Source organism: Salvia splendens, chromosome 6 (assembly GCF_004379255.2).
Source record: "Salvia splendens isolate huo1 chromosome 6, SspV2, whole genome shotgun sequence".
NCBI classification, from domain to species: domain Eukaryota; kingdom Viridiplantae; phylum Streptophyta; class Magnoliopsida; order Lamiales; family Lamiaceae; genus Salvia; species Salvia splendens.
In genome coordinates, this window is record NC_056037.1 from 5,894,178 (window position 1) to 5,918,333 (window position 24,156).

At 37.3% G+C, this 24,156-nt stretch overlaps 2 protein-coding genes and 2 pseudogenes across 4 annotated transcripts; 2 read left to right on the forward strand and 2 right to left on the reverse strand.

Annotated features, from left to right (window-relative positions):
• The first annotated feature begins 1,382 nt into the window (after window positions 1-1,382).
• On the forward strand, window positions 1,383-8,068 carry LOC121808625 (protein transport protein SEC23-like). 2 transcript variants are annotated; one of them, XM_042209204.1, is made up of 12 exons: window positions 1,383-2,322; window positions 2,430-2,603; window positions 2,692-2,853; window positions 3,419-3,564; window positions 3,845-3,920; window positions 4,059-4,228; window positions 4,488-4,560; window positions 5,298-5,375; window positions 6,140-6,301; window positions 6,394-6,657; window positions 7,290-7,394; window positions 7,549-8,068. In XM_042209204.1, exons 1-12 carry the CDS (start codon window positions 1,552-1,554, stop codon window positions 7,699-7,701), a joined length of 2,334 nt encoding a protein of 777 aa, XP_042065138.1. In that variant the 5' UTR covers window positions 1,383-1,551; the 3' UTR covers window positions 7,702-8,068. The 2 variants fall into 2 exon arrangements, with proteins under 2 accessions (XP_042065138.1, XP_042065137.1); XM_042209203.1 differs by having other exon boundaries at window positions 1,393-2,322; window positions 7,527-8,068.
• A 3,828-nt stretch (window positions 8,069-11,896) lies between these two features.
• LOC121809977 lies at window positions 11,897-22,794 on the forward strand (annotated as a pseudogene).
• LOC121808673 lies at window positions 18,994-21,294 on the reverse strand (annotated as a pseudogene).
• On the reverse strand, window positions 21,261-23,698 carry LOC121809976 ((-)-5-epieremophilene synthase STPS3-like). Of its 2 annotated transcripts, none has more exons than XM_042210842.1 (7): window positions 23,492-23,698; window positions 23,081-23,354; window positions 22,628-22,976; window positions 22,326-22,544; window positions 22,083-22,221; window positions 21,742-21,987; window positions 21,261-21,665 (listed from the first exon to the last, which is right to left on the reverse strand). In XM_042210842.1, the coding sequence occupies exons 1-7, from the start codon at window positions 23,591-23,593 to the stop codon at window positions 21,366-21,368; spliced, it is 1,629 nt and encodes a 542-aa protein (XP_042066776.1). In that variant the 5' UTR covers window positions 23,594-23,698; the 3' UTR covers window positions 21,261-21,365. The 2 variants fall into 2 exon arrangements, with proteins under 2 accessions (XP_042066776.1, XP_042066775.1); XM_042210841.1 differs by having other exon boundaries at window positions 22,628-23,003; window positions 23,492-23,695.
• Between the last annotated feature and the right edge of the window lie 458 nt (window positions 23,699-24,156).

A 24,156-nucleotide genomic window follows, 5' to 3' on the forward strand; every position in this document is an offset into this window, starting at 1 on the left:
CATGTCCGGTTCATGTTTGGCCCAATTTTTTAGAATTAATTTTGGTGAAATGTAATGTCATAATATAAGCCTAAAGAAATCTATATGAAAAAGCTCAAATCTACACTTTCAATTAATAAAAAAGGCGGAGATAAATTTTATGATTTAACACATGAGTAAAATAAGAAAAAATCATCAAAATATTACCAATATAAAAAATATTTCAAATGCAAAATAAATATAATGAAGCAAACAACAATATATGAATGTTCGAGAAAGAAATAACAATATATGAAAATAATAATTATATTATCTGCAATTAAAATCAATTTTCCAAAATAATTTAAGAGAATCTCAACTTACGGTCTAGAATATAAGTCCATAACATTTAAATTTTGGATCAAATTTTTATTTAAGTCGAACCAGTTTAAAAGTTCATAATTTAAAAGAATATACATTCGAATCAATTTAAAATATCAAAAATTGATTATGAAAATCTTAATTTCATAACTAAATCTAAAAAAAGTCCAAATAAAAACTTTGAATATTCAAATATATAAATAATAATATAACTTTAATAAAATAATTTCATTAAATATGTTCAATACGAGTTTTTAATATAAAAATATACTACGAGTAATAATTTAAAGATAAGTACGTAGCATGAGTCATTTGAGAAAATCTATCTAACATAGAAGATGTCAATTTTTTGAAGATTACCTAAAGTAAAAACAAAAATATGGACTGTGGTCAGATTAAGTAATAGTTACATAAACTTTGATAGATATTGATTTAGTTGTTAATAAAAAACAATTTATTTAAAAAGATGAAGAAAAATAAATTCGATTGGATGCATCAGAAAAGTTCGAAGTGATTAATATTGAAGTTTTCTTAATTGAAAGTGGTAATTAAATTTTGGTGAACCCTAGCAATATATGATATCGATTAGTAGTATTATTACCTAATAATAATAATAATAATAATAATAATAATAATAATAATTCAGTGGGTTATAGTACAGATGGAGGGGTAATTTAGAGCATCTCCAATGGCGGACGTCCGGTCGGACGTCCGCGACGGGCGACCGGGACGTCCGCCATTGTGGCGTCGAAGGTCGGATATGGACGTCCCGTGAGGACGTCGGGTGTCCTCGGACGTGCGGGCGACGTCCGCCATTGTGGAGTGGGTCGGACGTCCGGGTCGGACGTCCGGTAATTAATTTTTTTTTTAAACTCTAGTGGGAAGGGCGATGGGAAGGACGGATTGTGCAGAGGATGTCCTAGTGACGTGGCAGTGGGATGGAAAGTCCTAGTGACGTGGTAGGAGGTGTTTTTGGGATGTCCGAGTGGGACATCCGCCCACTAGAGATGCTCTTAGCTTGAATTACGTTTCATAGGCCAATTGCTTTCACACACAACACACACTCCTGATTTAGTTTCTTCCGGGCCGGCGTCATTCATCGCCATTCTCTTCCTCCTCTCTTTCGCCGCCCATCTCGAAAACCCTCTTCCAGAAAACCCCCAATTCCTTAATTTCCCCGACCAATTTCCGATTTCCCGATATCTTTCATCAATGGCCGCGCCGGAGCTAGCTCAAACCGAACCCGAGGGAATTGAGGGAGTCCGGATGACGTGGCTGAATTGGCCGCGATCGAAGGTGGAGGCGTCCAAGTGCGTGATCCCGATCGCAACCTCAATTCAGCCGATCCGCCCCCATGTGGATCTGCAGATCCTGCCCTACGCGCCTCTCCGATGCAAGACCTGCTCCGCCGTCCTAAACCCCTTCTGCCGAGTTGATTTCACTGCCATGATTTGGATCTGCCCCTTCTGCTTCCAGAGGAACCATTTCCCGCAACACTATAACTCGATTTCGCAGACCAATTTACCCGCTGAATTGTACCCCAATTTTCCATCGGTTGAGTATTTGATCCCCAATTACCAGAATTCGCAGAATTTCAACCAGTCTTCTCCGATTTATTTGTTTATTCTGGATACGTGCATGATCGAGGAGGAGTTGGAGTTTGCCAAATCATCGCTGAAACGGGCGCTTGGGATGCTTCCCGAAAATGCTATGGTTGGGTTTATATCGTATGGCACGCAGGTGCAGGTGCACGAATTGGGGTTCTCGGAGATGTCAAAGGTTTACGTGTTTAGGGGATCCAAAGACATATCTAAAGATCAGGTCTTGGAGCAATTAGGCCTTTCTGTATCAGGGGGTAGGCGGCCTGGTCCCGGTATGCACAAGGGTGGTGGTGGTGGTGGACCGAGCCCTGTGGCTGGAGCTGGGCCGGGGATCAACAGATTTTTGTTACCCGCCTCCGAATGCGAATACACATTGGATTCAGTAATATTTCTTTATTGTTTTATGCGTATTAAGTTTTTGGTTTGGTCTTTGCACATCGAGTTTTAAATAAACGCAACTTGTTATTCAGCAATTGAATTATGTTGCAGCTGTTGGATGAGTTGTCCACAGATCAATGGCCGATTGCACCCGGTAATAGAGCATTGAGGTGCACAGGAGTTGCGCTGAGCGTTGGCAGTGGACTTTTGAGTGCATCAATGGCAGGGACTGGTGCAAGGATCATATTATTAGTCGGAGGTCCATGCACAGAAGGTCCTGGATCGGTAAAGTTTTAATTTTTACATATAAGCTCCATATAACAAAAATTGAATGGACTGGTAATAACTAATAACAACGTTCTTTGGCTTGTAGATTGTCTCAAAAGATCTATCTGATCCAGTCCGTTCACATAAGGATCTTGACAAGGATGCAGCACCCTTTTTTAAAAAAGCAGTCCATTTTTACGATGAACTTGGAAAGCAGTTGGTCAATCAAGGCCATGTGCTGGACGTCTTTGCCTCTGCGCTTGATCAGGTTTGTATTGCATGTTACCATCACACTACACATGTGTTTTTGTGAAACTGAAGGAAATTGCTAGTTCAAAATTTTGCCTTCTGATATCTCTATCATTTCCGGAGTGAGGTTTCATTTTGAAGTGAGATTACATGTACTGGGGATGGCAACTTATAACCTAATGCATATTTTAACAGTACAACTGTACAAGTGTATACAACATGCATTATTAGAATCATACTTGAAATCTTATTACTTATATACTTTCCTATTAAATGAATGCTCCTATATAAAAATCATCGCTCACATTCCTTTGTGTAGATATACTAGCATAAATCTCGATGTTTTTGAGCTCCCCCAAACCAGACTACATACTGAGAAATTGTTTTTATGCATCATTAGTTCATGCTCTGTCATTTGCAACTATTATGATAAATATGCAACATGGATGGTGGGTATATTTTGAATTTATTTCCTGACCCATATTTAGCATTGCCTTGACTTATTTAGGATTTGATGCATCCTATACATTTGCAAGATTCCAATTTCAACCAATTCTGGCTTTGCTAACAGTGTGAGTCTTCAGGTTGGGATTGCTGAGATGAAGGTTGCCATTGAAAAAACTGGTGGACTTGTCGTTCTGTCTGAGAGTTTTGGCCACTCTGTATTTAAGGATTCATTCAAGCGCATTTTTGAAGTTGGAGGAGAGCAGTCATTGGGGCTTGCATTCAAGTAAGTTGATACTAGAGTCAGAAATTGTCTTTTCCAGTTACATGTTAACAAAGCAAAGGAGGATGTACTTTCTTTTGCTCTAATCAGAATTTTGCTTATTCTATTTATTTGAAACCTGATTATGCTGTTTCTTGTTTGTTTCATAGACTTAAACAATTATCTTAGAAATAGCAAGTGTCTTAATTCTGAACCTGTTTTGATGATATATTGAGTTTTATTTGTAAGAATGTTATGGTCATTTGTAACATCTGAATTAATAATCATCAATGAATACTTCTAGTGGTACGCTGGAGATTAACTGCTCAAAGGATATTAAAGTCCAAGGAATCATTGGTCCATGTACCTCACTTGAGAAGGTTATTATTCCAAACTCATCTTACTGTCTTAACAACTAATGTTAGACTCCAATTATAGTTCTGATTGTGCAATTTTTTTATGCTGTTACAGTAACTTGGCATTTTGTCCAAAACTGATGTGATGATCTTTTTATGCAGAAAGGGCCTTCTGTTGCTAGCACAGTTATAGGACAGGGAAATACTACAGCTTGGAAGATGTGTGGCCTAGACAAAAGTACATGCTTAACGATTTTCTTTGACGTTTCGTCTAGTGAAAAGTCTGATCCTGCAGGACCAAGTTCTCAATTATACCTGCAATTCCTAACTAGGTAATGGGTGATCTTTATGAGTACTAGAAACAGGACTAGAACCTATCAAGAGCGTGTGAATGAACTTCAACTAGTGATACCAACTTTTGTTGGTCACTTTTTTTGTTTTTATGAAAATTTTCCTATCAATTTTGCAATCCAAGATGGTAATCCTAACTCTTCCTGTCTTGGTGGAGATGGCTATTTCCATCTTACCAACAAGTATTCTCAACCTACAGATTGTGAATTGTAATAAAATCTTTTATTCATTTGGATACAGTTATCAAAGCTCTGATGGTCAGATGCGGCTAAGAGTCACAACTGTTACACGGCGATGGGCTGTGGGCAGTGAGGTTGGTTATTTCCTTTTTCTCCCAATATTTTCTTATTGTCTCATTTTTCTGGGAAGATCATTTGATAAGAAAATGTCAGTCATTAAAAAAAATGCATCCAAGGAGCAAGTGTCTCTCTCAAGAATCTTCTAAGTTGCGTTCATAGATAGTATTTGTAGAACAAACTAAAACATACAAAAAGAGTTCATAAACGTGAAAATGATGGGAAAAAGATACCTCTAGGTGATGAAGAAGAAGAAGAAGAAGAAGAAGACAAGGAGACATTTATTTATTGAAACTAGTCATTGTTCAACGTGTAGTGAGCATGTTAATTAGTTCTCTTATTATTGTTCTTTATGATAACATATTTTAGGAAATTATTACTTATTTAGCTGTGCATATAGGAAAGTATAATTTATTCAATGAGTATCAGGGTGCATTGTTCCTTATGTTTACGTTTAGCATGTGAATAATCCTTCCTCTTGGGACAGAAAATTGGTTATGATCAGATCTTTTCTGCGATGTTTTAATATGTAAGTGATTTATGTTCATTGGCTTCTCATGATTAAATGAATGTTGGAAATATGAGTTCATAGATTTGAGTCTTTAAACCTATTTGATTTTAAACTTAGTTGTAACTTTTAATTATAGTAAATGATTATGTTGGATCCTAGTCTTTCATATTTTGCACAGTCCAAGTTTAACATTGAATTTTTCTAGCTTTGGCTGAAATTCTTCCCCATTTTCTGTGTGCGCAGGATTTAGTTCAAGGATTTGATCAAGAGGTTGCCGCTGTAATAATGGCTAGACTAGCTTCTTATAAAATGGAAATGGAGGTAATACATGTCCCATATATTTGGCCTAAGAGTAAACCTGGATAATGGGTTTCTTCCACTAGGGCATTTGAAACGTGAAGATTGTTACTTCACCGAGAAAATGAAATGTGTGAAATTTGTTACAGATTGCTATTAAGAAAACAAATGGTTGTATTTTGGAGCAAAATAGCTTTGAGAAAATGTCAACAGGACTTACTAAGATGGACAGAAGATAATACTCCCTCCGTCCCGCAATAGGAGTCCTAAATAGTTATGGCACGAATTTTAAGAAATGTAAAGAAAAGTTGGTTGAATAAGTTATTGGAATATGGGTCCCACTTATATATATATATTTATAATTAAATGTGAGTGGAATAAGTTGGTGGAATGTAGGGCCTACTTACCATTTATGGTAAAACTAAAAAATGACTCTTATTGTGGGACGGGACCGAAATGGCAAAATAGGACTCTTATTATAGGACAGAGAGAGTAATTGGATTACCAAATCTCATATATATGAATTATGACTTTTATACAATTAAGGAACACTTTGTATAGTATCTAGTTCTTGCTTGATAAATCTAGTTTTGTTTTATTTTGAAATAACAACCCTTTGGTGAGACATCCTTTTGATTACTTTTCAGATAAAAATAATGTTAATATATGAACTTATTTAGAACTGAATCTAGTTCGTCAAGGGTAGAAAGAATTACAATCAATCAAATTGGTGTTATAGAGGTTAATTTGATTTGATTTATATACTTTAATTGGTGAACATGTTTCAGGAAGGTTTTGATGCGACAAGATGGTTAGATAGGAATCTGATACGCCTGTGTTCCAAATTTGGGGATTACCACAAAGATGATCCGGCATCATTCACTTTAAACTCCTTTTTTTCGTTGTTTCCTCAGTTCATGTTTAATCTACGACGATCACAATTTGTACAGGTCATATGATGCTCTCAGTGTTCAAGTTTCTTCGATCATTTTTTTTGTATTTTGTTATAGTTCTTGATCACTCTAGTTTTCCCTCTCTCTAGGTGTTCAACAATAGTCCGGATGAGACAGCCTATTTCCGCATTTTGTTGAATCGTGAGACTATAAGCAATGCGGTAGTCATGATTCAACCATCATTGATATCATACGGCTTTGATTCACTTCCTGGACCAGCTTTGCTTGATGTTCAATCCATTGCAGCGGATCGTATTCTCCTGCTGGACTCTTATTTTAGTGTTGTTATCTTTCATGGAATGACTATTGCACAGTGGAGGAATATGGGCTACCAGAACCAGCCAGAAAATCAGGTATGTTTTACAAATTCTGCTCTTCCTGGTTTGTGAATGTTGTTATATTGAAACTCTTTTAGGTAGAGAGCCTATTGTTATCAAAATTGAATCTAAGCTTTCTGTCAAATTGTGTACTAAAATTCAACAAATTTTTTTTCCTGCTTTGGCTGTCTTTTGGTGTGGGTAAAATGACACTGAACACATGGAAGGGAAATCTTTTGGGAAACTGCATATTAGCAGCTAATTAGCTTCTTTTGCTACACAAACCTTTTTACGCAAACCTTTTTTTATTCACGAGAGCATATGAGTATGCTCGAACTTTCTAGAATTTGGATGTACTATTTCTCTAATTTATGAACTGGTCATGGACATTCAAGTTCCTTTCATAGAGTATTATTATGGCCAATAATTTGTATGTAGAAGATATCTTATCTATTCCATCTTGTTGTAAGAGCTTTTGGTCTTTTGTATTTTAACAATTGCAATTCCTAGTCTCTAGGTTTGTCCATGCGGTTGTTTTCTTATGTTCTTCCTGTTCCATTCCATAATTTTATGGGTCATAGCTTCATCTTTGCTGCACTACATTAGAGTGATACTGTGTTTCCGCGCATATGAGAATTTTCATCTGATAAGCCTTCCTGCATTCCTAGGGTTTTGCTATGTTGTTACAAGCTCCACAGGAAGATTCCCAATTAATTATCCGTGACCGTTTTCCTGTACCAAGGCTCGTGGTCTGTGATCAGCATGGTTCTCAGGTAATCTTAACCCCATGATATTATTTACTCTACATTTCATGTCTCAAATGTGTGTTTATGTAACTTATGTGAATGTTTTTCCATATATAACTGAGCTTGAAACTCTATTTTTTTATTAATTCGTCTTTAAAGGTGTGGAAAATGTTTGCCACAGGCAAGATTTTTGCTGGCAAAGTTGAATCCTTCAGCTACCTACAGTAATGCACAAGATATGATGCACCCGGGCTCAGATGTCATCTTCACTGATGACGTGAGTCTACAAGTATTCATTGAACACCTTCAGAGGCTCGCAGTCCAAGCTTCTTAACAATGTTATACGAGTGAATTATGCGTCTTCTGGTTGTTCCTGTCTTCTGGTCGTCCAATTGCGAGAATGAGGTTAGACCCTCACTGTTTGAACGATGAGTAGTTGTTGCTATATTTCTTTTGGGCTCGAGAGGTCTCTTGCATCATTGGATTCTGTGGTGCTCGAGGAATTTGTAACTTAATTAGTTATTGGATAAACTTCAGGGTGTTGTAAGTTAAAAAAAGACATTTTTTGTGTTTGACCTTAAGTTTCAGAATTATAAATTGGTAGCCCCACCCCTACTTGAAATTTTTGTATTGAATTTGAGGATGTAATCTTGATGGAGGGTTTTTGTCATTTCTATTTGGAAGAGAGTGATTCTGCTAAACTTTTTGGGTTTACATACTCTATTTTGGGTTCTTCTTGCTATGTTACTGAGAATTGGGGAGTACTGAAAATATACATATTGCAGATTTGTTGCAGTCACACTTTGGATAACTAGAAATCGACTTCAGTGGAATGATTTGAAAATTTGAACATTGAGAGTACTAGGGGTAGTGATACAATGTAAACTCTAAATATTATACAAACTTCAAATTATGATTTGGAACGTTAGAAAATATCAACATATAAAATAATAGTAATAAAAAATATCAACATAGTTTCAACAAAATGCCAACACAACATCAATGGTTGATGACACTTGATATTTTTTATTGCTATTATTTTATCATTTGTTGATATTTTTTAACCGTCCATATCATAGTGTGAAATTTATACCATATTTAGAGTTTGCATTTAATTACATCCTTAGAGTATAATTCTAAATTGATTCAAAATAGCTACAAATTCTTATACTAAAAAACATTTACTTTTCATAATTAAGTACTAGTAAACTATAAATTTTTATCCTCATTAGAGATTTATAAATTCTATCGAAAAATTTCAACCCATCAAAATAAACATAAATTAGCTTATACGGAGTGTTGTTTTTTTTCCTATCTAATCTTGTTCTCGAAATTAATAGAATATCTGAAATATTTTCAACCAAACTTTACCTCATTTCACATAATTAAATGGTGGAGTACAACTTATGTCAACATTTTATTTTCTGACCCTCTCAAAGAAATTCTCCTAAACTTATTTTCTCACAGATCAAAATACCCAATACACATTTTCGCAGGGTCGATAAAACCTAATAAAGGTATTGTTTTTAATCTTTATGAACAAACTCTCCAAAATTTCTTATATACTTAAACAGAAAGCAAAGATGAGAGCTGCAATTCCACCAATTTCTACTCCTGGTGTAAGATTTGAAATGTACTTCATATCTATTTTAAATAATTATTACTACTATTAATTACAGAGAAAATGAATGTATATGTTGAATAATTTTAGCTATTACAAAGGTTAATCAATAAGCAATTCAAATGTGTCATCTCATGTTGGATAATTTAAGCCCCAAACTTGTATAGATTCACAATTGTCCACGAAATGCGACATGCTAGTAACAAATTTTCATAATTAAATAAAGAGTGAACTGCACCAAATGGCCCTAACTTTTCCCTGTGTAACAGCAGAGACCCCTAACTTTTAAAAATCCCACTAAAGGGATCTAACAAAATATGTAATCACAAAACGTGTTTTTTCGGACCATAACACCCTCAGGGCTCAAAAGGGCAAAATCATCCTTTCGTATGGCCGCCACTGCTGCATGCACTGTTGATGTGATGGCGAAAAGCAGTTGATGTGACAGCAAAACATGGGTCTTGTCCCCTATTATTTTCAAACGTTCGGACCTGCATTGTAATTTCCAATTTTCATTGGTTGCCATAGTCAAATTGGGGAATTTGGTGAGTCTTTTTCTTGTCAATTCTTAAAAAAAAATATATTTTTTAATTTATTTATATTTTATAATTATTTGCAGACTATATTGGAGTCCTTTTCTAATTGGTATTTCGATAGAGATTCAGTCACATTGGTTACTTCTTCTAAATTTTTAGAGATTTGTACGTATTGAAGTATGTAATTAATAGTTAATAATTAAAAAAACAAATACAGTTAAAAAGTACTTCAAGGTCTTATAATTTACTAATTCATTCTACTTATATTTTATTTAAAATTAATATATATAAAAATGAGATCAATATCCTATTTTTTTTACTTATTTTTTAATATTTATTAAAACTCGTGTTTTTTCTTAACATTTATTAATGCCGTTAAAAAGATGTGAGTCGTGACTCTTAATGGAGGGGAGTGAGTCCTTTATGTGGTAATTGTATAAATATATTCAGAAATGGGAAGGTCGGTATCTTAATAAAATCTTGGTTCCATTCTAATTTTATATATTCAACTTTACTGATATTTATATACATGGGTGGAATAACGTTGTTGGACACGCACCACGCCCTCAGGCAGTGCGAGGACCCGGACGAAGCCGAATACCTCAAGTGGATGATCGATGATCTGCGCCGCAAGTTAGGAATGATGTAGAGTATGCCCTTGTTATCTATAGTGAATTTGTTTTTTATCTGTAGTGAATTTGTTTTTATTTCTAACCAATTTATAATATATTCCAAAGATATTTTATATTTTTAAATTTTTTATAACTCTTTATTTAATATTTTTTATAAAATATATAGTATTTTAATATGTTTAATTTGAATGAAATAGTATCGAATTTAATATATAAAATAGATTTATAAATATGGGACTCCCCGTGAATTATAGTACTTCATTTTATTTCTTAATACAATTAATAAATAATTCAATTATGCCATCAAATTAAAATACATGTGCACCAAATTTACAATATACTAGTAATTCGAGATTTTTATGATTCATTTTTAAAACTGCGGCGACTAAGCATTTGGCAAATAATTTATAGTTTTTCCTACCATTTGGCCAATATATGAGGCAAGTTTATACTACGTCAAATCAAAATGTATTTGTGAGAGGAATAAAAAATGAAAAGAATTAGCATAATATCTGCACGAATACATTTTGATTTGTATAAGCTTTTGTTTGACAAGACAGAGCCTGCACATGCAGACTATGTGCAGGCATAGGGAGCAGGTGTAGTATGTAAAAGGTCTAAACTGCCCTTCTGCCCATTTGGGCATTTTCGTCCGAAAAATGGCAAAATATACACGTTTTGTGATTACATATTTTGTTAGATCCCTCAGGTGAGATTTTTAAAAGTTAGGGGCATCTACTGTTACACAGCGAAAAGTTAGGACTCTTTGATACAGTCCACTCTTAAATAAATTACTAGTAGTGGAGTAGTTCACAATTGTCCTCAAAATTTAATGCAAATAGAATTATAAGCAGATCATTTTAAATTGGTGGTTACTTACGTTGCACCAAGTCGTTGGCACCAGGTCACACTCATATATATTCCATTGATCCTTTCCATACACATTTTATTAACTAATAGTGGAACTATTCTATCCATTCCATAGAAATATGTCATTTAAGTTGTAACATATTTTAATGCATCGTTGAAATTGTGGGTCACATAAATGATAGAGTAAAAGAAGGAAAAAATGTTGCTATAAATGAATATGGATTATTTATATGAGACGGATAAATAGGAAATACACGACCTGTTTCTATGGGGCATAGGAAGTACTATAAAAGTGAGACCCACATTCCACTAACATTTATTTAATCTATTTTTTAATAACTCTTAAAATCCACACCCAAACTCAAATGAAACTCCTATTCACAGACGGGGGATTACCATTTAGGAACGAGTTCAGATTTTGAAGTTTATTCGACTTCGATTTGATCTTTGAATTTCTAAAAGAATAAAAAAAAGTCTAAACTTAATCGAAATATACGAACATCCAGTTTTTTATAAGTCAAATTCGAAAATGTAATAAGTATTCTAATTTAATTTAATATAATTTGCTCATTTGTAATTTCTATATTTACTCATCCATAATAAAATCATAAACTCTCGAGTTATTTTCCTCCAAGTCACTACATGTCTATTTTAAAAATTAATAGTAGTATATCTTTAAGTTATTAGTCGTATTTTCCAGATTATCTTGAGTTATTTTAATCATTTTCTTTATAAAAAAAACTTATTCTCTCTTAATACCATATTAGTTTTTTTTCTATATTATTTCTTTCTTATTTAAACATTAATCACTATTTTTGAAAATTTTATATTCTAGAGAAATCTAATCAAGTGACTTAAATTTTATAGTCCATTCAACAGAAGTTCTCTTCCACCTTCAGCCGATCAAAGTCAAGCAATGGAAGATGATAGGCCTTTGAAAAAATTGACGGATGCCTTCAAAGAATTGTGCAACAGATTAAATGAGTTTCCCGAAGGCGAAGAAGCTCGCCTCGAACTCGCTGCGTTCTCACGCCTGCTCTCTCGTCACTCCTCTCTCCCGATGTCTCGGCGCCGCTTTCTTATTCGCTGAGATCGATTATATTGCGCAAGTAATTCATTTTAACTCTTTTTTGTGAATTTAGCTTAATTGTGATAACAAGTTGTGTTGAGTTCACTGTGATTTTGTATGTTACCGGTTGTTGAAATCTCATTAGTCATGGAGTATTTGTTAAGTCTTAGTATTATTGTGATGATAATTTTACCAACATTGCGACTATTCATTGCTATTTCTGTGTTTGATTAGTGATTTTTTTTGTGATTTTACAAGTTACTCGTTGATGTTTTGTGCATGATTTGTGATTCTGAATATTTTGTATCAGCTGTTTATATATGCTGGTGTGTTTTGCAATTTTGGTAAATTCATAATGCAGGATATGTTAATGTTCTGTTTGCTCCAAAATCGTACGTACTTTGTCATAGCTTATAGATGTATGGTTTGATCTATCTTGCACAAGTCCATGAAGCTAGTAGTTGTAGATTCGTGATATATGACTATGAGAGGTGATGTATGAATGATTGGTATCGTAATGTTCAACACAGTTGCCTAATTTCTTGTATGATCCATTTAAGGTGAAGGATCTTGTGGAAGCTTCAACATCAGTAGCTGTGCTGCCGGTGATGATTGATCAGACGACGTTAGATCAGATTGTGTGCGCAAGGCCAGGAGTAACACAAGAATTCCTTTGAGACTGAAGCGTACACTTGATATGATCAGGATATTTTTTGAGCAAATCATTTCTTCAGAGTTTGTATGTCCTCCCTCCTCCTGCTGCTGCTACTAGTTGTTTCATGTTGTTTATTCTGTGCTTTCCATTTTGTGATCATGCCAATGTTAGAACACAATCCTTTAGTATAACGACGATATGATTTTCTCATCGAACTATGTCTAGCTTCTAATGCTTCAAACCTTGTTTTCTGTAGGGGAAATTCCCTAAAGGATCCAGCTTTAGAAGCTTACTCAGTCTTTACTTCATACCATGGATTTGTCATTAGAAAAGATGTGACTGCAGGACTATTTGATGCCCTTCCGACAAAGGCAGAGCTGATTAACAGATTCAATGAAGATGGTGAGTTTTATGTCCCTGCACATCTCTTACTTTGTTAATTTGTGTTGGGATTTACGCACACAAGGCTTTCACACACTCAATAAGATCACACACACACTCACTGTTGTATGAGATCACACAATGCAGGAAACACACACACTCACACTTTGAGTATTGAAGATGATAATCTTGGAGAGAAAACTGGAAAACTCTTTATTGATTAAACTCTATATTCTAAACTACATACATGGTGAGCTATTTAAAGCTCTATAATCACGTAGCAACTGCTACTAACTAACTACAAGAAGAATCAAGAAAGCAAGAAGAATAACCGCTACATCTCGGCTAACTAACTGCTGCTCCAACGGCTAGTTCGGCTAGGTTGCTTCTACCTTCTCGGTTCAAGACCGAACTCCTTCTTCGGCTCAATACCGAACTCCTTCCTTGGCTTACAACCGAACTCCTTCTCGGCTCGGCTTACAACCGAACTCTTCCTGCTCGGCTCATTCCAGCTCAACGCCGAGCTTCCTTACCGAGCTTCCATACCGAGCTTCTTTACCGCTGAGCTTACCGACTTCTGCCTTCTTCTTCTTCTCGGCTAGTTCCAGGCTAGTTCCAGCTCGGTAAGCCGAGCTTACCGAACTCCTTTCTAGCCGAGCTTCTTCCAACTGAAATGAGCACTCCATTATTACAATTCTCCACCTGAGGGCTCATCTCAGTTCTTGCACAAACATTGATCCATTTCTTGCAATGATCAAACTTGTCTCTACCTAGAGACTTTGTTAGCATGTCAGCCGGATTGTGCAAGGTGTTAATCTTAATCACCTTCACTCTCCCCTTTTCAATCTCATCTCTAATGAAATGCAACTTTATGTCTATGTGCTTGCTCCTTTCATGAAAGCCCGGATGTTTAGCCAAGCACATAGCTGAGCTGCTGTCACAATGAATCACCATTGTCTTTTGGTCAAAACCAAAGTCAGAAATCACTCCCTGAATCCAAAAACTCTCCTGTACAGCTGCAGTGAGAGCTATATACTCTGACTCTGTTGTTGAGAGAGCAACAACACTTTGCAACCCTGACTTCCAGCTGATTACAGTTCCAAACATGGTGAAAAGATAACCTGTTTGGGACTTTCTGTTGTCCAGGTTTGCAGCATAGTCTGCATCACAATAGCCCTGCACAACCTCCTCAGATTCACCTTCCCAGCCATTGAACACAATCCCCCAGTCCTTAGTTGACTTCATGTACCTCAATATCCACTTAAGAGCATTCCAATGCTCCTTCCCCGGGTCTGCCATGTATCTGCTAGTCACTGAGATAGCATGAGCCAAATCTGGTCTTGTACAAATCATAGTGTACATAACACTTCCAACCACACTAGCATAAGGGATAGCCTCTATCTCACCAGCCTCTTGCTTAGTTTTAGGGGCTTGTTCCTTTGATAGCTTAAAACTCTGGGACAGAGGAGTTGATGCAGCTTTTGCATTTTCCATTTTGAATCTCTGCAACACTTTCTCAATATAGTCAGTTTGCAGCATCCACAGCTTCTTGCAGCCTCTATCTCTCTGAATATGTATGCCTAGGATCTTCCTTGACTCTCCTAGATCCTTCATTTCAAAGCTTGACTTCAGATCTTGTTTAACTTTCTGAATTTCTGTCATAGAAGGCCCTGCAAGTAGCATATCATCCACATAGAGTAATAGGTAGGCAATGGGAGTCTTGCCTGCCTTCTTGATGTAGATGCAATCATCATATTCTGACTTGGAGAAGCCAATCTTCTTCATCTGTGCATCAAACTTCTTATTCCACTGTCTAGGACTTTGCTTAAGTCCATAAAGACTTTTCTGTAACAGGCACACCTTGCCTTCTTCTCCAATCTTCACATAGCCCTCTGGCTGTTCCATGAAGATAGTTTCCTCTAGATCTCCATTGAGGAAGGCGGTCTTCACATCAAGCTGTTGTAGCTCCCAGTCAAGCTGATTCACCACAGCCAATAGAATCCTAATCGAAGTGTGCTTCACAACAGGTGCAAACACTTCATTGAAATCGATTCCCTCCTGCTGTGTAAAGCCTCTAGCCACCAGCCTTGCCTTGAACCTGATTCTGTCTTTATCAGTGGTTTCTACCTTCTTTTTAAACAACCACTTGCAACTGATCAGCTTCCTCTCCTTTCCATCTGTATTCAGCTTGGATTTGTCCACCAAAATCCATGTTTTATTCTTGAGTAAAGACTCTATTTCCTCATTCATGGCTTCAATCCATCTTTCTCTATCTTTACTCTGCATAGCTTCTTTATATGTGAGTGGATCTGCACCATCAATACCTTCAGCTGCACACAGAGCATAATACACAACATCAGAGAACTTTGTTGGTGGCCTTGTTTCTCTTCTAACTCTGTCCCTTGCAAGCTGATAGTTTCTGATGGAGTCTGATATAGACTCACCAGCCTGGTTGCCCTGAGTTGGAGCCTCTTCTTTATCTGAATCAGACTCACTCCCTGAGTCAATGACTCCACCTGCTCCTAGGCCAACCCCCACAGGCTCCACCTTGAAGAAATCACCCTCATCTTCATTGGAGTCCGGCTTATCTTTCAGGAATGGCATCTGATCCTCCAAGAACACCACATCCCTACTCACCAAGACCTTCTGCTTACCAGGCTCAATACACCAGAGCCTATACCCCTTAACACCCCTCTGATATCCCAGCAAGATACATTTCAGAGCCCTAGCTTCAAGCTTACTTTGCCTAGCATGAGCATAGGCTGCACACCCAAACACCTTGTATTTTGAGTAGTCACTGTGAGCTCCATACCACATGTAATCAGGAGTTTCAGATTTCAGGGCAGTAGATGGGCATTTATTGATGAGATAGGCTGCTGTATACACAGCCTCACCCCAGAATCTGCTGCTCAAACCAGACCCAAGAAGTAGGCACCTTACCCTCTCTAGGATTGTCCTATTCATCCTCTCCACAACACCATTTTGCTGAGGATTACCAGGAACAGTCCGGTGCCTCTTCATACCCTTCTCTTTACAGAACAGATCAAACTCAGCAGACAAGAACTCTAGGCCATTGTCTGTCCTTAAGCATTTAACACTTCTACCCTTCTCTAGCTCAACCTCCTTACACCATATCTTGAACTTTGTGAGTGTTTCAGATTTTTCTTTAAGAATATATACCCACAACTTTCTTGTATAGTCATCAATGATAGCTAGATAATACTTTCCTCCACCAATTGAACACACCGGTGAAGGCCCCCAAAGATCACTATGTATGTAGTCTAAAGGGGCTGTAGAAGAGTGAATACCTGTAGGATAGGGTGCCTTCTTAGCCTTTCCAAGTATACATTGCTCACAGGGGTCCATCTTGTTGAAATCTCCCGAGATCAGACCCTTCTTGATGAGTTCTTTCAAGCTTCCTTCGGCTGGGTGGCCCAATCTCTTGTGCCATAGCATTATGGAATCATCTGACACTGCATTGCTTTCTCCATCAACAGCCCTAGCCTTCAGATAATAGAGAATATGCTCTCTGTCAGCCTCCATCATCACTGCATCTCCAGATTTCACAAACAATTTTCCTTGACTCATCAATATGGTGAACCCTTTTTGTTCCAGCATTCCCAATGAGATGAGGTTCCTCTTTACTTCTGGAATATACCTCACCCCAGTTAGGATCTTTATAGAGCCATCTTGTAGACTTAGCTTTACCTTCCCTATTCCTTTGATCTGACAAATGTGGTTATTACCAAGAACAACCGTACCCGATGCTTCTTGAAGATCATGAAACCAGCTTCTATTGGGGCACATATGGAAGCTGCACCCCGAGTCCATTATCCACCTATGACTGACCCCACTATCACTGATATTCATGAGTTGAGCCGGGGGATCAGCACTCTCCACACAATCAGATTGATTGTGTCCCTCAGAGGCCATCTTTCTCTTCCATGCATGACAATCTTTCTTCAAGTGTCCAGGTTTCTTGCACCAATAGCAAGCTCTGGTTTCCTTCTGAGCATCAGAACTTGAGGATTTAGGGCCCTCATACTTCTTCTTGAAGTTCTGCTTCTTGAACTTCTTCACATTCAAGGCCTCTGCAGCTTGAACATTGGAGCTTGCAGAGCCTCTGTTGGCTGTCTTCTGGAGTTCTTTGGCCATCAAGGCTGAATAGACTTCTGCATAGGTGATAGGTTTATCTCTTCCATAGATAATTGCATCACTTAGCTGGTCATACGAGCTAGGTAAGGCATTCAATGTGAGAATGGCCTTATCCTCATCTGAGATCTTGACATCAACAGATCCCAGGTCATCAATAATCTTGTTGAACTCCTCTAGCTGCTCAATGATGGACCTATCTCCAGAAAAACTATAGGCATACAGCCTCTTCTTGAGATACAGCCGGTTAGCCAAGGATTTGGCCAAGTAAACTTCATCTAACTTGTCCAAGATCTCCACCGCAGTCTTGGCTTCTTGAACTTCCCTCAAGACCTTATCTCCAAGGCACAGGATCACTGCAGAATGTGCCTTGAGCTGCATCTCCTCCATCTTTGCCTGAGCTTTTTCATCAAGCACTGGAGCCTTCCCTTTCTCATCTGGTTTTGCAAGAACTGCCGCCAAGCCTTGTTGAATTAAGATCGCCTTCATCTTCATCTTCCACAGGCCATAATCATTCTTGCCTGTGAACTTCTCTGCATCAAGCCTTGCTGCCATCTCTGAAACCGTTTGATCCTCTGCAAATCAGCTTCAATATCCCTTTCCCACAGACGGCGCCACTTGTTGGGATTTACGCACACAAGGCTTTCACACACTCAATAAGATCACACACACACTCACTGTTGTATGAGATCACACAATGCAGGAAACACACACACTCACACTTTGAGTATTGAAGATGATAATCTTGGAGAGAAAACTGGAAAACTCTTTATTGATTAAACTCTATATTCTAAACTACATACATGGTGAGCTATTTAAAGCTCTATAATCACGTAGCAACTGCTACTAACTAACTACAAGAAGAATCAAGAAAGCAAGAAGAATAACCGCTACATCTCGGCTAACTAACTGCTGCTCCAACGGCTAGTTCGGCTAGGTTGCTTCTACCTTCTCGGTTCAAGACCGAACTCCTTCTTCGGCTCAATACCGAACTCCTTCCTTGGCTTACAACCGAACTCCTTCTCGGCTCGGCTTACAACCGAACTCTTCCTGCTCGGCTCATTCCAGCTCAACGCCGAGCTTCCTTACCGAGCTTCCATACCGAGCTTCTTTACCGCTGAGCTTACCGACTTCTGCCTTCTTCTTCTTCTCGGCTAGTTCCAGGCTAGTTCCAGCTCGGTAAGCCGAGCTTACCGAACTCCTTTCTAGCCGAGCTTCTTCCAACTGAAATGAGCACTCCATTATTACAATTTGTATGTTAGCAAAGAACATAAATGTGTCGTCTCACGCATCTCGTCACATTTGCATGTTGATTTATTTAGCAATTCTAATCAAAATTGTTATTGGTCTTCATCTGCATATGTTAGAATAAAACATGAACAGGTAGAATCAATTATAAACTAGTACTAGTATTTTTTTCCTCTTTCAGAAACTTCATCAAGAATTGAGATGCTGAACTTCATATCCTCAGCAGCCCAAGTCAGTGAGTACATCGACCAACTCCTCATCTCGAGAGGATTAGGAACTGAATGGTGAAATTGGTAAGACTAGTATACTCCTCAACATCGGATATATGTATCTCATAGTACTATGTTGGGAGTACAACTTTCTATCATTGCCGTAAACAGAATTCATGTGAATACTAAATAGAACCATAAAGTATGGAATATATATTATGGTAAGTTATTTTGACAAGCATGCATGATGTGACTAAATCTTGATGTGGTCAACTAGCAATGCAATAATATGAGGCTTCAAAACCTTATGGGGATGAGTATATCCATCTTCATTGTTCTTATAAGTAACATCGACTAAGCGTTCCACATTGATTATTATATTCATAAGAATATCCCTCGACTTGTGACAAACATTCTCCCGGTTGCTATCCTTACAAGCATTTGTAGATATTTCTGCAAATTTGGCCATCGCCTCTTCTTTCGTCGCACCATACTCTTTCATGTAGCATTCAATGCCAGTAGCAACTTGACCTCTGTCCTTCTCTGTCTCATAGGTAGCTATGTCATCAACGACTCGACATACTGTGAGTGCGGCCACGAGCATTTTAGGCTTCTTACTTAGCCATTCGAAGTCTTCTTTTATAGCTGATTGTATTCCCAGAAGAGAAGAGGTGGCGATATAACAGTAGGTGCAAGTAATGAGAGCAGTCTCTAGGTATTCCTCAAATGGTGGCAAGTGTCCCTCTATAAACCACTTCGCTTCCACATAGTAGCTCCTCACCACTTCCTTTAGCTATGCATACCAATCACCAAACATTAGATCCATAATATAGTACTACTCCATATTGATATATAGTAATAAAAAGAATTGTAAAAGAGTTGAGGCTAAGTAATTATACTGATTCTATGGAATAATACACTGCCTAGGATCGATCTTCCTTGGCCAATTCCTCTTCGAGTTGCTCAAAGAGTTCCAAAACAACTTTGTAGAGAGGTCTCATGTACTCGGGGAGTCCATCGATTTCTCCATAATCCCACCTAACCAAGAAGCTCTCTTTTTTTTAAAAAAAGTTTTAAACAAGTTAAAATACCTAATGTTTCAATTTTAGTCTTAGGTTATAAGAAACGTTTCAAGCTAGAAGAAATATATCGCCATTAGGTATTGTAGGAGACTTGGAATATTCTATAGACATGAATTTCGATGTGAAATTATATTTAGGCCATTTTGAACCTAAACCCAAAAGTGAGCTCACATTTTTGTTAAAATGTTAAAACGATTTGACAAAATTGAATGGTTAAGAAATATACGTGCAATTGAAAATTCTATATTGCCTTAGTGAAAACATCGAGTTCCTCGATTGTACCATAAAAGTCGTATGTGTCATCGAGTAGAGATATCATAAGAATGGTCTTGACGAGCATGATACGAGCACGAGAATATTGTGGCTCATGGTACACTCCCATAGCCCAAAAGAAACACTCCACCACTCTATCCCTTGCGTAAGGAAGTTTCGAGATAATGCCTATTTCTTTCCACCACCTACAAATTAAAATTAAAAATTTCTTGTATTAATTACTCAACCCCTAATATCACGTAATTCAATTCAATGTAATTCTATTTCATCGACGAAACAATTTTTAATTATATTTGAATTTGGCTGAATAGTGCCTATTTCACCGATGCTCCTAAAGTAGCTACTATATGAGAGAGTATGTTGATGTGTTTGTTATGTTTTTCCTTCAACCCTTCACACATATACATAGACTTAGGGATGGGTGAAGTATTGATCACTTTGTAATTGATCTCTTTCAACAAGTCGTGAAGAACTTTGAATTTTCAACGCAGTTGCCTAATTTCTTGTATGATTCATTTAAGGTGAATGATCTTGTGAAATCAGTAGCTGTGCTGCCGGTGATGATTGATTACGACGTTAGATCAGATTGTGTGCACAAGGCCAGGAGTAACACAAGAATTCTTTTGAGACTGAAGCGTACACTTGACATGATCAGGATATTTTTTGAGCGAATCATTTCTTCAGAGTATGTCCTCCCTCTTCCTGCTGCCTGGTCACTAGTTTTTTCTGTACTTTCCATTTCGCGATCATGCCAATCGTTTAGTGTCGATGATATGATTCTCTCATTGAACAGTGTCTAGCTTCTAATGCTTCAAACCTTGTTGTCTGTAGGGGAAATTCCCTAAAGGATCCAGCATGGATTTGTCATTAGAAAAGACGTGACTGCAGGAATATTTGATGCCCTTCCGACAAAGGCAGAGCTGATAAACAGATTCAATGAAGATGGTGAGTTTTATGTCCCTGCATATCTCTTACTTTGTTAATTTGTATGTTAGCAAAGAACATAAATGTGTCGTCTCACGCATCTCTTGACATTTGCATGTTGATTTATTTAGCAATTCTAATCAATATTGTTATTGGTCTTCATCTGCATATGTTAGAAATAAACCTTTGTAAGCTCTTCACAGGTGATCTCTCTTGAAATAAACCTTTGTAAGCCTCACTATTTCATCATTCAGAATCAAGCCAGATATATCCATATCATATATTTTCTCTCAATTTCAAAGTGCAATACACACTAATTTCACTTTCCATACCCAATAAAAGTGAGCTAAACCTTGATGGGATCGACTAGCAATGCAATAATATGAGGCTCGAGAACCTTTTGGGGATGAGTATATCCATCTTCACTGTTCTTGTAGACAACATCAATTACTCGTTCCAAATTGAATATTATCGTAAGGATATCCTTTGGTATATAGCAAGACGCCTTTATATATTCCTCGTTGCTATCCTTCCACGCATCCAAAGACATTTCCCAGAATTTAGCCTTGGCTTCTTCTTTTGTCACACCATTCTCTCTCATGTAGCTATCAATTCCAGTAGCAACTTGACCTCTCTCCTTCTCTACCTAAACACACCAAAAAAGTAGCGAGAGTTATAATGTTATTCATACTAGCAAAACTGGAAGGACTTTGCATGCATACCTCATAGCTAGCTGCATCATCGACCAATCGACATATTTTGAGTGCAGCCACAAGCATTTTAGGCTCCTTACTTAGCCATTCGAAGTCTTCTTTTCGAGCAGATCCCATTCCCAGGTAAGAAGTGGCGGTGAGATAATGGTAGGTGCTGGTAACGAGACCGTTGCTTAGGTATTCCTCAAATGGTGGCAAGTATCCCTTTATGAACCACTTTGCCTCAACAAGATAGCCACTCACCAATTCCTTTAGCTACGGTTATTATATCAAATTTAATAAGAATACACACTTTTAAAATAGCAATTAATGAATTAAATGTTGAGTTAAGGCCCATTAATCATGCATACTGCTTCAATGGCATAGTATACTGTGTATGATCTTCCTTCCCCAGCCAATTCTTCCTCGAATTGCTCATAGACTTCTAAAACAGCTTTGTAGAGAGGTCTCATATACTCGGGTAGTCGAGCAATCTCAACATCATCCCACCTAATTAATTTGTAGATAAAACCTTGATTAGTGAGGATCAGTGAAACCTAGCTATTTCTATTTGAATACACACAAAACAATAGGGTTTAGGGTTCAAGGTTGACCTTTGTATTGCCTCGGTGAAAATCTCTAGTTCCTCGATTGTACCATAAGCATCATAGGTGTCATCTATTAAAGAAGTGATAGCAATGGTTTTGGCCAGCATGATACGCCCACGAGAAAACTGTGGTTCATGGAACACTCCCATAGCCCAAAAGTAACACTCCACCACTCTATCTCTTGCGTAGCTAAGTTTCGAGATAAGCCCTAATTCTTTCCACCACCTACATATGTTAATGTATGTATAGCAATCAATACACATGTTCATACACATTAAGGTCATTTTTCTAGGTTGGAGATATGTTACCTAGAGGTTTCACTGAGCTCTTCTTTGTGCATATTTTGCAGCAAGTTAAAGTCTATCTTGGCGAATTTCACCAGGGTTTCATTTTTTTGCTCTTCTTCTTCTTCGTACATGGAGATGAACCTGCGTGCTTCAACTCTTGGAATGTTGAAATGCAGGGGCTGCACGAGGGCATGCCCAACTTGTTCCTTGAGGGGAGATCCGAGGTTTGTCGCCATGATTTTGAGATTGGCCGTAGTAAAAGCAAGTGCGTCGTCTAGTATGGTTTCTCCATGTGTTCTAAGATACGACGCTTCATACAAACTCAGCAGACCCTTTGCATCGCTCTTGAGGCCCTCCTGGAATTTTCCCTCTACATCCACCCATTTACCAAATATTTCTTGAAAAAAAACGCAGATATAATCAGTTACTATTTTCCAACTAAAAACAAGAAACGAAGATGTGTTATATATATACCAGAAGATATAGGATGGCCGTGCTGCCTGAACAATCGAAAATGGAGAGAAACAGTGTACAAGTCATAGGCTTCATCATCGTGATAATTGGTATTGAGATGGAAATAACGTTGCAATATCTCTTCGATTTCATTTTGAAAATGATAGGAGACGCCAAGACGCTCAAGGGTGTCGATCAGATTCATGGTGTCTATCATTTTGGTATCTGGAGCTGTTAGCAGACTTCGAACATCATTTTTCAGTACTTCAACTCTCTTGGAATAGCTGTCTATCACCTACAGATGCCTCATCAAAATTAAATACTAGCATCATCCAAATATTTCTTCCACCAATCAATTAATCTACCTCCTTCAACAAACTTGATTCATAGGTAAATTGAAAAAAATAAATAAAAATAGTGTGACATGCATACCTTGGAGTCAGAAATGTAATTGATGAAGCGATCACCCCACAAGCTGGGGGAGAAGTTAGCCTCTGGACGATGATAGAAACTGTTCGAATTTACAGCCGCCATTTATGTATGTATGTCTGCAAATCTCAAACTTGGTTACTTTGTTAAGCAAGAAAACACACACACACACACACACACACACACACACACACATATATATATATATATATATATATGGCATAGAAAACAGAGTAATGGGCTTCGTTTAATATAGTATTGCAATGGGCGATTCTTACTTTGTCAGAAAAGGTTGGCCAATACTTAATAAAAAAAATAATTTTAGCATTATTGGTTATGGAGTATTTATTTTTGCTTTAGTGGGATAGGTTGGCCTATTCTTATAAAAATGTACTGTTCCCTATGCTATTTTATTTAGATTTTGTGAGGAAAAGTTGTGTGATTCTTATAAACAATATTTACAGCGTAACATTTGTTCCAACCGGAGACATAAACAAAGACAAGGATAAAGGGTATCGGTGGTTATACTTTGTCACCAAATTAAATTAGCCACCTTTTATAAAATGTATAGTGCGTTCAAAATGTACTACGTGATGATTTACATTGGCATCACGTGATTTTGGTGGTCGCCGAGAAAGGTAGGAAATGCATATTAATCTTTATTTCAA

What these genes read in the sequence shown, in the direction of transcription:
- LOC121809976 (XM_042210841.1), bottom strand. Translation starts at nt 23,593, where the DNA reads ATGGCGGCTGTAAATTCGAACAGTTTCTATCATCGTCCAGAGGCTAAC. An exon ending in GAGCTCAGTGAAACCTCTAG is followed by an intron (nt 22,545 to 22,627) that starts GTAACATATCTC and finishes TAACATATGTAG; the next exon opens with GTGGTGGAAAGAATTAGGGC. An exon ending in TTCACCGAGGCAATACAAAG is followed by an intron (nt 22,222 to 22,325) that starts GTCAACCTTGAA and finishes CAAATTAATTAG; the next exon opens with GTGGGATGATGTTGAGATTG.
- LOC121808625 (XM_042209204.1), top strand. Translation starts at nt 1,552, where the DNA reads ATGGCCGCGCCGGAGCTAGCTCAAACCGAACCCGAGGGAATTGAGGGA. An exon ending in GCGAATACACATTGGATTCA is followed by an intron (nt 2,323 to 2,429) that starts GTAATATTTCTT and finishes ATTATGTTGCAG; the next exon opens with CTGTTGGATGAGTTGTCCAC. An exon ending in GACGATCACAATTTGTACAG is followed by an intron (nt 6,302 to 6,393) that starts GTCATATGATGC and finishes CCCTCTCTCTAG; the next exon opens with GTGTTCAACAATAGTCCGGA.